Source organism: Apiospora aurea, assembly GCF_038362705.1.
Source record: "Apiospora aurea strain CBS 24483 chromosome Unknown utg000004l_segment0_segment0, whole genome shotgun sequence".
Lineage (NCBI taxonomy): Eukaryota > Fungi > Ascomycota > Sordariomycetes > Amphisphaeriales > Apiosporaceae > Apiospora > Apiospora aurea.
Window position 1 is genome coordinate 4,539,542 of NW_027117391.1, and position 12,220 is coordinate 4,551,761.

The following is a 12,220-nucleotide window of genomic DNA, read 5'->3' on the forward strand; positions in this document are numbered from 1 at the left end:
TCAAACTTCTCCGTTTAGCACCATGTCTTATCATTATTTAGCTTTAGGGTTACCACCAAGTTATCCTGTCAATAGCTGTTCATCTTATTGCTAGCCAGCTATCCCGCTGCCAAACTATCCCATCTAGACTCCCCTATTGCCATTCGTAATTCCATCGTGAGTCAGCTATCCCATACTAATCAGGTGCCTTAATACTGGCAAGTTATTCCGTTGCCATCCAGTTATTCAAGCCGACTGTCCTGTTCATTATGATGCTTCCACTAATCTAATACCTGAATAGAACCAGCTACACAGACATTCTCGGTGTTTAGACTACTAGCATCACTGATTTACAATGGACATTATAGAATAACATGCTTCATGAAGTAATCTATATTTCCGTGGCACCACAGGTGGGTGCCTGCCGATCGAGCTGGCTCGTTCCATACATAGCAACTGCCGAAAAAGAAAAAGAGAAGAAAAACTACCACACTTCCTCCCACGCCGCATTTCGTCCTAGCATCGCACCTGCCTCCTCTCTGGTTTTTGCCATGCCACCGATCACCAAAACATCCTTCAGGGCCAGCCTAACCGCTTCTGGCATCTTCCCAGCGCTGCCACATAGGCAGATAATAGCCCCTTTAGAGACGAGCTCACATACTTTGAGGGCCTCGCGACGGATGATGTCCTGTACGTAGATCTTTTCCTTCTGATCGCGGGAGAAGGCCGTGTAAACTCGGACATTAAGCATCTCCCAATCCTTCTTGAAGAAGAAATCAGCCGTCTGGTTGCGTCCACCAAAGAATAGGACGTCCTCCCCTCGACTCTTTTGAGAAGCGCGCTCGCAAAAGTAGCTCCGGATAGGCGCAACGCCGGTACCTGGTGCTATAGCAAGGACGGGAAGGTCAAGAGGGTCGGTTTTGGGGTGGTAATGGGGTAGTCGTGAAGATAGATCGCCAGGCTCCATCGGGGGCCCGTGGTGCTCTCCTATCCCGATCTGCATCACATCGCCAGGGGACAGCGATTCGATGTATCGCGACGCGAGTCCCTGACGCGTTTTCCGCAGTACCGTCTTGTACTTGACCAGAGCAATCAGGAGCTCGACGCGTATCATGTTCGTGCCTTCCACCGCAAGGCGCGACCCGCCACTTGCGATACTGTACTCCCGGCCGCGTATCAGGGGAAGATCGAAGGCACCCACTGGTAGGGCACCTTGACAGACGAAAACTCCTGCAGGACCTCTAAAATTGACCGTCGAGGCCTCGAGGTGTAGTCATAGAACTCGTCCGAGTATGTCGGGTCTGCGAACTCCGTGATTCGTTGTATCTGCATCTCTTCTGTGGCAAAGAACTTGATATGATCGAAGAAGATGCGTTTGGGAATCGCCGTGATATCGTAATTGTGTAGCAAGAGTTGACGCAATGTTGTGCCTTCCAACGGATAGCAACCCTTCGGCGCATGTTCGATGGGAATGCCATCTTTTCGATGCGAATAGTGGGCAAAAGGCTTGTCGGCCACGTCATTCCAATCCATAAGATCGATCAAAGCTTGGACATCCGCGGGAAAATTCTTTGGGTAGAGGATTAGGGTATCTCCAGGGTTATAGAGGAGCACATCGGCAGTCCCATCCTCTAGAGGTCTAGGGCGGACAAACAGCGTGAGCGCTCGAACGTCTTGCCAGTGGTTGTCGGGAGTGACTCGTTCATTGCCGGTGACCATGGCTGTCCAAGATTGCGGAATAGGCAACAGGTCTTGAGGAGGTGCCTTTGATAAGTGCACTTCGTCTTGTATAGAATACTTTGATGGATAATCCTTCAAGATATTTGGTCGGTCTAGAAACTCGGTGTTGGCTCCAACATCAGTGTTCTTAGACAGGCGAACATGGTAGCCCTTCCAGTCCGGGTGAGCTCTTTCGGCCATAAGCTCGAACTCCTGCATCGCTCCAGGGTAGTCAACATGACTGAACTGAGCAGCCTTGGTGCTGCCTTCCATCTCCGCTAATTCCAAGGTAACTTTGGGAGGCAGGTGAACGTCGGCAGGGATCGGTGAAAGATCAGTGAGCGGATAAGTCGACAGAAGATGTTTGCGTAAGCCCAGTGACCAGGGCAGGTAAGTGCCATCAATGCCTTCGTCGTGACGTTCGTCCGCCTCCCCACGCGGATAGAATTCGTTGGCCCCTAGTTGCTTAAGGCGTACGTACAGCTTCTTTGCGGCCCAGTTGTACCTGAAATACGGTTGATCAGCGATGAGATGTTGGGATGTGTGACGATTCAACTCACTCGGTGTATGAACTGTCCCCTAGGCCAAAGGTGGTGAAGTTGACACGGCTCAGGCAGGTGGGTGGTAAGTTTTTGTTGCGTAGGCCCTTCCAGAGCTGCTGGGCGTTTTTGGGGAGCTCGCCTTGGCCTGTGGTTGAAATGACAAATACGACCAAAGGATACTCTGTCAATGTTTTCTGTAAGCGGGAACAATCAATTGACAGGTCCTCGACAAGATGGTGGTTCTAAACACCAGAAGCAGCCCCACCAACGGATGCACGATGTCTGGACAACCGGGGGAGGGTGCAATCTAGTTTACTACATCTGGAGTAATGGAGTAGTCGCAGATTCACGTTCAAGTCCACCCGTGGTCCAGCAATAGACTGCCATTGGGGTAATCAACTAGCTGTGGAATAGCTGGCAGTGGGATATGGGATATATGGCAATGGGGATCAGGCAACGGAATAGCTGGCAGTGGGTGGGATAGCCGAATAGCTGGACAGCTGACAGTGGGACAGCTGGTTGCTAGCCACTGGCTAATACAACATTACTTGCATAACCAGCATAAGGGGTGATTCTTTGGGGTAACCAGAGGAAAGGAAGAATAGTACTCACAGGTCGGACAGCATTCATCTCCTCAACGTCGGTTTCAAAGTGAAGGCGCCTGGCCAGTCGTTCAATGTCCTCGGCCACATCTTGGCTGTTGCCCGTTTCAGAACCATAAAGAATTAAAATTTTCCTCTCCGGCAACAGAGAATCACCCCCATTACTTTGCAGATGTGACTCAGTCATCACGGCACTGAGCGAGAGTAGAAGAAGAGAACGCTTGGTTAAACAAAAACCGCGGAGGACTTATTGCGTCTTTTGTCCATGTTAGACAATCGATCAGTATGTGCAGACGATGTGCAGTCGGAACCGATATACGTACATGGATCTTAACCATTCAAGAATTGAGGGTCCTTATCATCATCAAGCAGCGCTAGCGCGGGGGCAAAACATTATCCTGGATAATGTTATATTATATGCCGTGCTAGTAGTCTTGGCGCTTATATTAGATTAACGAGGCTTTGGATCTCTCGCCTGGAAACCATTCCAGTCACGGTCACGGTCAGCTGCAACTTCCGTTCGACTAGTTGAGGTGACTGGTTGCTTGTCGCTGATTTAACGCAGTATATAGGGGACAGCTCACAGCATTTCAACCGTTTATACTAGTGCGTGTATCTCATCATATCACGCTATGTAAGCTGGATAAATGAATTGAGGTCTTTCCAGGTGTCAGGCCCCCGAGCCCCGAGGCTCCGGTTCGGCGAGGCCCACTAAAGTCTCAAAGGATGGCAGCCGCAATCGCAACCTGTCAATCCAGCCATTCGTCTGGTTTCTTGCCCAATGCGGGGGTGACATGAGTTGTCGCATGTCGCAAGTGGGAATGGCAGAGACCCAATGCCGTGCGCCAGCTGCACAATCTACCACAGAACCCAAGTTGCTTCTTCTACTGCCTGTTTTGACAACCTTGGCTTGACAGCCGATCAATTTGGTCAAATGCACTTCATTGAACAGTTCTTTTTTTTAGGGCTATTAAGGGAACGTTTCTGCCTTATCTGAATGTCCATGTCCCACACGCCCAACCTGTACGCGACACTAATCGATGGGTTTGATCAGGATCCAATGGGAAAGTGAGCGACAGTCGCCTTTGCGGGAGGGCAAGTGGGTTGGATCTGCCCGGGCTTTCCCATGACTAATAATGGAAAGCACGAATGGAGCTGTGGGCGAGCGAGAAGCTACTTTTGAACTTACGAGGCGAAACTTGACGGAGCGCACACGTCACAACCTAGAGCAATTTGAGCCTATCGTTTGGTTGTTTTCTGCTCACCGAATAATTGAACAACACACCGAAACATGTGTGAATGGACATGGAAGCCTTTGCGCTCAGCTCGGCGATACAGCCTATACTGCTCATAGGCCGTGGTCGATTCCCGCACTCGACTATACGGAAATTTCTTCCTTATGCCGGCCACCAAGGGGCCAAAAGGGGTGTTGCGTTCTAACTCTCCCCGGGTGCGAATTTCGATCTAGCAGGGGGGTAGAGGGCCAGACCGACAGGGCTGGGGGGCGTCGATCTAGTAACCCCCCCCATGTCGGTTCTTTGTTCCTTTGCCGTCTTCTAGAAAACAATCAAGATGGACTGACAGGAGCTGCCGTACCGCTACAGACTACCGTGCACCTCCTTCTAGCACTCAAGGGTCTAAGCGATGGAAGTCATAACGCTGACATGGCATTGCATCTTTCCAAAGGAGGTCACATTTGCCCTTGACGAGATGGATCTTCCGGTTTGCGAGCATGCTCGAGCACTGCAACAACAGATAGGGCAATCATATCTCATTCATGCAAGCGGAGTTTTCCAAGACAGTGTGCTCTTATATAAGCAGCCTCGGTACTGGACTCCCTATGGAGAAGCCCCCTTCATGTTTTGGTATACTGCATCGGCTCCTACCTGCAGCCGTTAGGTCGATTAGCTCCCAATTCGAAATTGCACCTGCCAATACCGAGAGCCCGACTGCGAGACTACCATTCTCTTGAGTATCATTGTTATGAAACGCTGATGTCCGGATTATTGTGAAATGTCACTCTTGGGCTTACTTTGCAGGTACTACTGCAGATGATGGCCATCTAACGATACTATTGTAAGCCACTACAGCAGGAGAGAGTGTGCATGTTGAACGAATGGCATCGCACAATGTCATCACCTTAATTGAACAAGCAGTCCAATCTATCGACCGATGTACAAACTAGAAGCCAAAGGCTTTTTTTGTAAGCCACAACTGATGAGGCCTTTTTTCGCTTGAGCTTGCCAAATGCCTATTCGAACATGCAGGGCCACTGCCAGTCATCTTGAAGCCTCGTGTTCTGGCCATCTACTTCAATTGTTTAGCTCCTTCTCTTGCAAGAACGAGTCAACATGTAGGCCATGGGTTGGCCCAGGTATGAACTAGGTAGGTGTGATTTAGACACAAAATGGGTAACTCGCTACTCCAAAGCGACTGCAAGTAATGGCCACATTTATTCAACTGTAGATACCTCGCATGGATCGACTTCACGATGCAGACACGGCTACAGTTGCTATAGATACTGGGCAGAGGTGCTACTGGCTGGAATGCTCTCTTTTGAAAGCTACATACGTGTATACAGAAATATATCAAATCATCATATGGTAAACAGCCCATCTTCACCGTCTCATGACACTGGCCGGCCGGATCTGCTTGCATTCAATGTTGCATTCAATGTTTGGCTGCTTTCGGTCGATTGAATGTCTCTTTCTTTGTTGCTTGTTCGGCTCTTTGCAGGCCTCCTGCCTCCTGCCACTTCTTTCCCCACCTGCCATCCATACAAAGTGGGCCCTTCAAGCTAAGAGCCGCCGCTCCTTCCCATTGACGTCTATTGCCACCCCAAGCCGTGGTCACACGAAAGTCACACTAATCTGTCCATTGCAGGGGGAGAAAATAATTATTTTGTCAACGTCGCTGGAACCTCTCGAACGACCTCTGGCTCCTCTCTCCCTTCTTCTCTCCTCACACCTCTCAACAACAATCAATCTCAAGATCTTGTGTCACGAACACCACCTCTCAAGTCTTCCTTCACCTTGTCTCTAGGGCACCTAGCTACCCTTTTTCACTCCCCCGGAATTGTTTCAGAGTTCGATTTTTTTTGTGTCTACTGCACGTCCGAACTTCCCATAAACCAACAACATCTCCTAACTTAATCTCCCACACGAAAAGCACCAACCCATAACCATCCCATTTCCCGACAATCAAAATGGCCAGCACCGTGGAGAAAGTTGCTGACGCAGCTACCAACGCCGTCAACGATGTTGCCAACACTCTGAGCAATACAACCCTCACCGGCAACAAGGACGAGTCCAAGGATGCCGTCCATGCCAGTGCCGCTGAAGGTCGCCGCCTCTACATCGGCAACCTTGCCTATGCGACAACTGAGGGGGAGCTGAAGGAGTTCTTCAAGGGCTACCTTGTGTAAGTTGGGCCCACCGGAACTTAGCTGAGCCTGTTTACAATCCCTAGCCACGGCTTGGACCAAACAACAACCATATGTGGTTGGCGCATTTACTGACCCTCTACTCTTGCTGCAGCGAGTCCGTCTCAATCCCAAAGAACCCCCGTACCGACCGCCCTGTCGGATACGCTTTCGTCGACCTCTCCACCCCCAGTGAGGCCGAGCGCGCCATTGGTGAGCTTTCCGGCAAGGAGATTCTGGAGCGTAAGGTCTCCGTTCAGCTTGCCCGCACCCCCACTGCTGCTGGCGAGAAGACCGAGGGCGCCACCGAGGGCGAGGCCGGTGCCGAGGGCTCTCGTCGACGAGCTTCTGGCCGTGGCCGCGGCCGCGGTCGTGGACGTGCCGGCCGCGCTGGCCGAGGCGGCAGATCTGTATGTTAAACTTCTCCAAGCGATTTTCCGTGCATTTGACTAACCGGATGACAGGATGGCGGAAAGGATGAAGCCGATGGCACTGAGGATGCTGCAGCCCCTGCTGCAGCCAACGACGAGGTTTTACCATTGACGGACATTACCAACAAGAACATCACTGACAACTCAAAGTCCAAGGACAAGTCCCGCCCCGCCCGCGAGAAGAAGGAGCGTGGCCCTCCCGCTGACGGTATCCCGTCCAAGACCAAGGTCATGGTTGCCAACCTGCCTTATGACCTGACCGAGGAGAAGGTAAGAGCAATCTATCTGGCGTGGTCCTGCCCAGTGCTAATTACAATATCACGTAACAGCTTAAGGAGCTCTTTGCTGCCTACGAGCCTTCCTCCGCCAAGATTGCCCTTCGCCCCATCCCCCGCTTCATGATCAAGAAGCTTCAGGCTCGTGGCGAGGCCCGCAAGGGACGTGGCTTCGGTTTTGTCACCCTGGCCTCTGAGGAGCTGCAGCAGAAGGCCGTTAGCGAGATGAACGCCAAGGAGATTGAGGGACGCGAGATTGCTGTCAAGGTCGCCATCGACAGCCCCGACAAGACTGACGAGGAAGCTAACATCCCTGCCGAGTCCGAGGCCAACGGCGCCCAGGAGGCGGCCCCCGCCCCTGCCCCCGCCCCCGTCGCGGCTTAAACCTGCCCTTCATTCAACCCAGCCTCCATCGACCCTTTCGACTTAACTTGCCCACCCCCCAACTGCACTTATCCCTTATTCGCGGTGAGAGATGTACCCCTCGACAATCTCACTTTACGGCGTATAGCCCTACATCTTAGCAATGCCATCGTGAGTTTGGCATTTTGGTGGAGAAGCGAGGACTGCATATCAGGAACGATGCTTTGATTTCCCGACAAATACGAAAATGGGGGCATAAAAAAGAGGCAAATGCACATGGCTCAGATTGCTCTAGGACACCATCTCTAGGTGGGCAGAATGTGTCATTGTGCAGCAGGTTTTTGGCACGCAATCTTTAATTCGCACGACTTTCTCGGTCCTTTTCACGCTTTGTGTATTTACTCGTCTTGCGATTCCTCTCCTCTTACCAAGTGGATGAAAAGCGTAGCTCGAGGGGGCTGAGAGTAGTTCATATGTGCATAATAAATGAACGACTGACTATGACGTGCTTCTGCATTCTACCTAATTTGCAAGTGATGTGGCCCGTCGAAAAGCTGACTGACGCATCTCTGCTCTATGCTGACACCAAGGCATACGCTACGAGACGAGATATTGGTACCCACTGGAGGATGGTGCTTGATGAGCAGCTATGGTTGGTTCCTGGGGTGCGTAAATAAAGATTCAGAGTTGATCTTGTAAGCCAGCCAGCAATAGGTACACAGTATGGAGGGAGTTCGCAGCTGGGTGGGCGGTAGGCATTGTCGAGCGGTACACACGGAGTCAGTGTGCAACGAACGCACCGATCAATCGCAGAGAGATGTGGATCGATCGCGTTACCTCTACCACCCAGTGCTTGCTGGTGGTTAGCCACATGGTCCAGGAGGCCCCCGTGGCTAGTGTCGCGCTTGGTTGGGGGTCTCGACTTCAAGCCTATCTCCTAAAGCCAACAAGGTAATCTAAACATTGAGAAGACGGCCAGATCTCCAGACAAAGCGGCGGCCCGCTCCTGTTTGCATTTTAATCATTGACTTGACCGTAGCCCGAGACCACCAGCGAATCCATCCGAATCCATCCGATTTCCGATTGAACGCACGAAAAGATGGCCTCCAACGCCATGTGGGAGGTGGACCCTGAAACAAGGTCGAAAGTAAGTAGACGAGATCGAGCCGAAGCGGCCTTGCCAGACTGCGAGTACTTCCACGCTCTATCGCGCAAGGGCGCGTGGGTTTGATTGCTGTTTGGCCTGTCTGAACGAGCATCTGCTGACCAGGCTCGTCTTGATTTCGCATTAGCTCCTAGCCATACAAAAGACGAACAACAACAACAACTGCTGCGACTGCAATGCGCCCAATCCTCAATGGGCGTCTCCGAAATTCGGCGTCTTCATCTGTCTATCCTGCGCCGGAGTCCATCGCGGCCTGGGCGTACACATCTCCTTTGTCCGGTCCGTCACCATGGATGCCTTCAAGCAGGCCGAGATCGAACGGATGCGCCTGGGTGGCAACGACGGCTGGCGCAACTTCTTCGAGAACCACGACGACACCAAGATGCTCGGGCTCAGCTGGGACGATGCTACCATCGCGGAACGCTACAGCGGCGAAGTCGGCGAGGAGTGGAAGGAAAGACTGAGCGCCAAAGTTGAGGGGCGGGAATACGTCCCGGGCGAGCGCAAGTCTACACCAAAGCCATCTGCGACCAAAGGCCCGCAGAAACCTCTCAGCCGAAGCGCGACCCCCCTTCAGGGCGTCCCGACCAGCGGAAGCCGCACCGCCAGCCCCAACCCACCGGGCGTCAAGGCCAAAGTCGACGACAAATATTTCGCCAAACTGGGCGCCGACAATGCAACACGCCCGGAGGACGTTCCGCCCAGCCAGGGAGGCAAGTACGCCGGCTTTGGCAATACCCCTATGCCGGCGAAGAACGACAGCCAGGGTGTACCGAACTTCGAGGAGCTACAGAAGGATCCCGTGGCGGCTCTCACTAAAGGATTCGGCTGGTTCACAAGCACGGTCGGGAAAACCGCCAAGACTTTGAATGATGATTACATCCAGCCTACCGCTAAACAGGTGAGCTATTTCCCCTGCTGATCCGTCGGCACCATTGGTCACATTCATTTTGGCCATAGTATACTAATCAGTGGACAGATTGGAGAGTCCGACTTTGCGGCACAGGCAAGGATTGCAGCAGCAAATGCGGGCAAGGCAGCGCAGGCTGGAGTCAAGGGTGCCCACGAAGGCTTCTCCCGCTTCGTCGAGGGCCCAGAGGGGCAGCCCCGACGCGCAGGCGGTGGCAATATCGACGAGAGCAAAAAGGCATTCTGGGATGACTTCTCGTCCGTGGCCGATCAGAGACACGGCACGGGCCCCAGGTATAGCTCGATTGGCACGTCTGCTATGGGCAAGGCGAACAAGGGTGGCGCTTCTGGGTCGGCGGCAACGGGGAAGAAGGACGACGAGTGGGATGATTGGTAAATACTTGTAGAGATACCCCGGGGATTGGCGGATGGATAGAGCGAGGCAAGGCGCTGCTGGTGGAAGATAGAGCTTTAGAGCCTGGCTTGTGTGCGTCCCGCGGCAGGCGTATGAATGTGCATGTTGCGGGTAGACGGTCGTTGTACTTTGAATGATCTGTACGAGCTAGGAGGACTGGGTAGTGCACACATGATTAAATATCTAGATCTCTTCGTATATGCCGCCATGTGTGATACGATCTGGCCAAAGTCTTTGCAGAAATGGTTTGGTGGGACCTGGTTGGTTGCCCCCATGATGAATAGTGGAATAGATTCGGTATTATATATATCTAGATACAAGCATAGGCATATTCATTCAATCAATCATCCGTTAGCAAGGGGGCATCTTCTTGCCAGTGCTGTGTGCTGAAGGGGGGCATCACGTGCCAGAAGCCGAGGTTGGGGTCCGACACTAGCCGATGTTGTCTAGCGGCTTTTGCAGCGCCAGCGTCATTCATGGAGCAGCCGGGGCCCGGGAGGCTGGACATATCACTCGCTTTCCGCTGCTGATTCGGAAGCATCACGGTTGCAGATCCGCCTCGAACAAACCAATTCCTGTCACCATGTCAGCATTACGGATTCTGGTGCCCGTGAAGCGGGTTATTGACTATGCAGTACGTTTACTACTCCCCATCATACCAATGCAAAACCCGTTCGCTTGCACGACACCCGTGATTCGTATTGGAAACGGGCACTTGTCACTAATACCGGTATTTCTCCATGACAGGTCAAACCACGCGTCAACAAGGCCCAAACGGCGGTCGAGACGGCCGGCGTCAAGCACAGCATGAACCCCTTTGACGAGCTCTCGGTCGAGGAGTCGGTGCGAATCCGCGAGAAGAAGCGCTACCCGCCGGGCGTCGAGGACATCTGCGTCGTCAGCGCGGGGCCGCCCAAGTCCCAGGACATCCTGCGCACCGCCATGGCCATGGGCGCCGACCGCGCCGTGCACGTCGAGGGCAAGGAAGGCGACGAGATGGAGCCGCTGGCCGTGGCCAAGATGCTGCGCACCCTGGTCGACAAGGAGAAGAGCAACCTGGTGATCCTGGGCAAGCAGAGCATCGACGACGACGCCGCGCAGACGGGGCCGATGCTGGCGGGCCTGCTGGGCTGGCCCCAGGCCACCCAGGCGAGCGAGGTCAAGTTCGAGGGCGACAGCATCCTCGTCACCAAGGAGGTCGACGGCGGCGTTGAGACGGTCAAGGCCAAGCTGCCCATGGTCATCACGACGGACCTGCGGCTCAACGAGCCCCGCTACGCGAGCTTGCCCAACATCATGAAGGCCAAGAAGAAGCCCTTGGTCAAGATGAGCCTGAGCGACCTGGGCGTGGCCAACGAGAGGCGGTTGAAGGTCGTTAAGGTTACAGGTAAGTCTATGTTATTTCCCTTGTCCTTACGAATCTTGAGAGGAAGGGAGAGAGAGAGGAATGCATGCACTAGTATACGAAGGCTGACTATTATACCAAATAGAACCCGCGCCCAGACAAGGCGGTGGCAAGGTCGAGGATGTCGACGGCATGGTCTCGAAACTCAAAGAGCTTGGTGCTTTATAGACGGTGTGCGCATTGTACGAAATCTGTCAAGACTAGAAATAACCAACTTTTTGCAAACCAACTCGTCGAGGCCCAAAAGACTCCGTGACGTTTCCTTGATTGACAACTCGAGATATTGCTGTCTCTTCGGCTACGGTCGGTATATCGATGCTTCAACAATCCGTTGAATGACAGAACGACGAGTATACAGTCGCTATACTGATCTATGCTGGCTGCCACCGGAACCTGGCGCTCCATGCTATAACAAGCGGTATCTAGTGTCATTGCTTTTGTGTGTCGGTTGTTGCACATGTGACCAAGGCGCGAAGGTTGCTGGTCTAGAATTTGCGTCGGTGCATGACCACAATCCAGCACACGCTTGCGCTACGGCTGGGTAGCCAAAAGATACGGTGAAGGTGCTGACGAAAGGATTGGACTTTGAACATGTTCACTGGGAATCAGGAAGTTCCGCGAGTCGATGCAAATCCACCCTGCTGCTCATATACTCATATAGCCAAAAGCAAAATACTGATAAGCACGCTGTACGTGACTCTGCGTAGGGAGCACACAAATGTTGCATCCAGACTGCTGTGGCTTTTCGTAGTCGCATTGGTAGGTTTCGAGACTTGTGAATATCTGTTGTCATTGGTCATTGGGATACATAATAGCTTCCAATAATCTGATTGGGTGACTGCTCCCTAGCTTTATCTATACCAGCTACTATGGTCCATAGATACCTGTGCGGCTGGACTGGGTTTTTGGGCGTTTGGCGGGTCTGCAAATAAAAATGGCCTTTTGATTTGGGGAGGGGTAGCAGGCAGCTGGGAGTAGGAATGACGTCTGAACT

At 52.7% G+C, this 12,220-nt stretch overlaps 4 protein-coding genes across 4 annotated transcripts; 3 read left to right on the forward strand and 1 right to left on the reverse strand.

The window, feature by feature from the left end:
- Nucleotides 1–463: 463 nt before the first annotated feature.
- PG986_006162 (flavodoxin) lies at nt 464–3,029 on the reverse strand (the record flags this gene model as incomplete). Its single annotated transcript, XM_066842384.1, is given in 4 exon segments — nt 464–1,220; nt 1,232–2,203; nt 2,259–2,434; nt 2,853–3,029. The coding sequence occupies 4 exon segments, from the start codon at nt 3,027–3,029 to the stop codon at nt 464–466; spliced, it is 2,082 nt and encodes a 693-aa protein (XP_066702246.1).
- A 3,018-nt stretch (nt 3,030–6,047) lies between these two features.
- On the forward strand, nt 6,048–7,353 carry PG986_006163 (Single-stranded TG1-3 DNA-binding protein; the record flags this gene model as incomplete). Its single annotated transcript, XM_066842385.1, has 4 exons — nt 6,048–6,262; nt 6,379–6,673; nt 6,728–6,964; nt 7,024–7,353. 4 exons carry the CDS (start codon nt 6,048–6,050, stop codon nt 7,351–7,353), a joined length of 1,077 nt encoding a protein of 358 aa, XP_066702247.1.
- Nucleotides 7,354–8,431: 1,078 nt separating this feature from the next.
- Nucleotides 8,432–9,803, forward strand: PG986_006164 (ADP-ribosylation factor GTPase-activating protein GCS1; the record flags this gene model as incomplete). Its single annotated transcript, XM_066842386.1, has 3 exons — nt 8,432–8,479; nt 8,625–9,398; nt 9,477–9,803. 3 exons carry the CDS (start codon nt 8,432–8,434, stop codon nt 9,801–9,803), a joined length of 1,149 nt encoding a protein of 382 aa, XP_066702248.1.
- A 601-nt stretch (nt 9,804–10,404) lies between these two features.
- On the forward strand, nt 10,405–11,394 carry PG986_006165 (uncharacterized protein; the record flags this gene model as incomplete). The annotated part of the gene is made up of 3 exons (XM_066842387.1): nt 10,405–10,455; nt 10,569–11,208; nt 11,312–11,394. The coding sequence occupies 3 exons, from the start codon at nt 10,405–10,407 to the stop codon at nt 11,392–11,394; spliced, it is 774 nt and encodes a 257-aa protein (XP_066702249.1).
- Between the last annotated feature and the right edge of the window lie 826 nt (nt 11,395–12,220).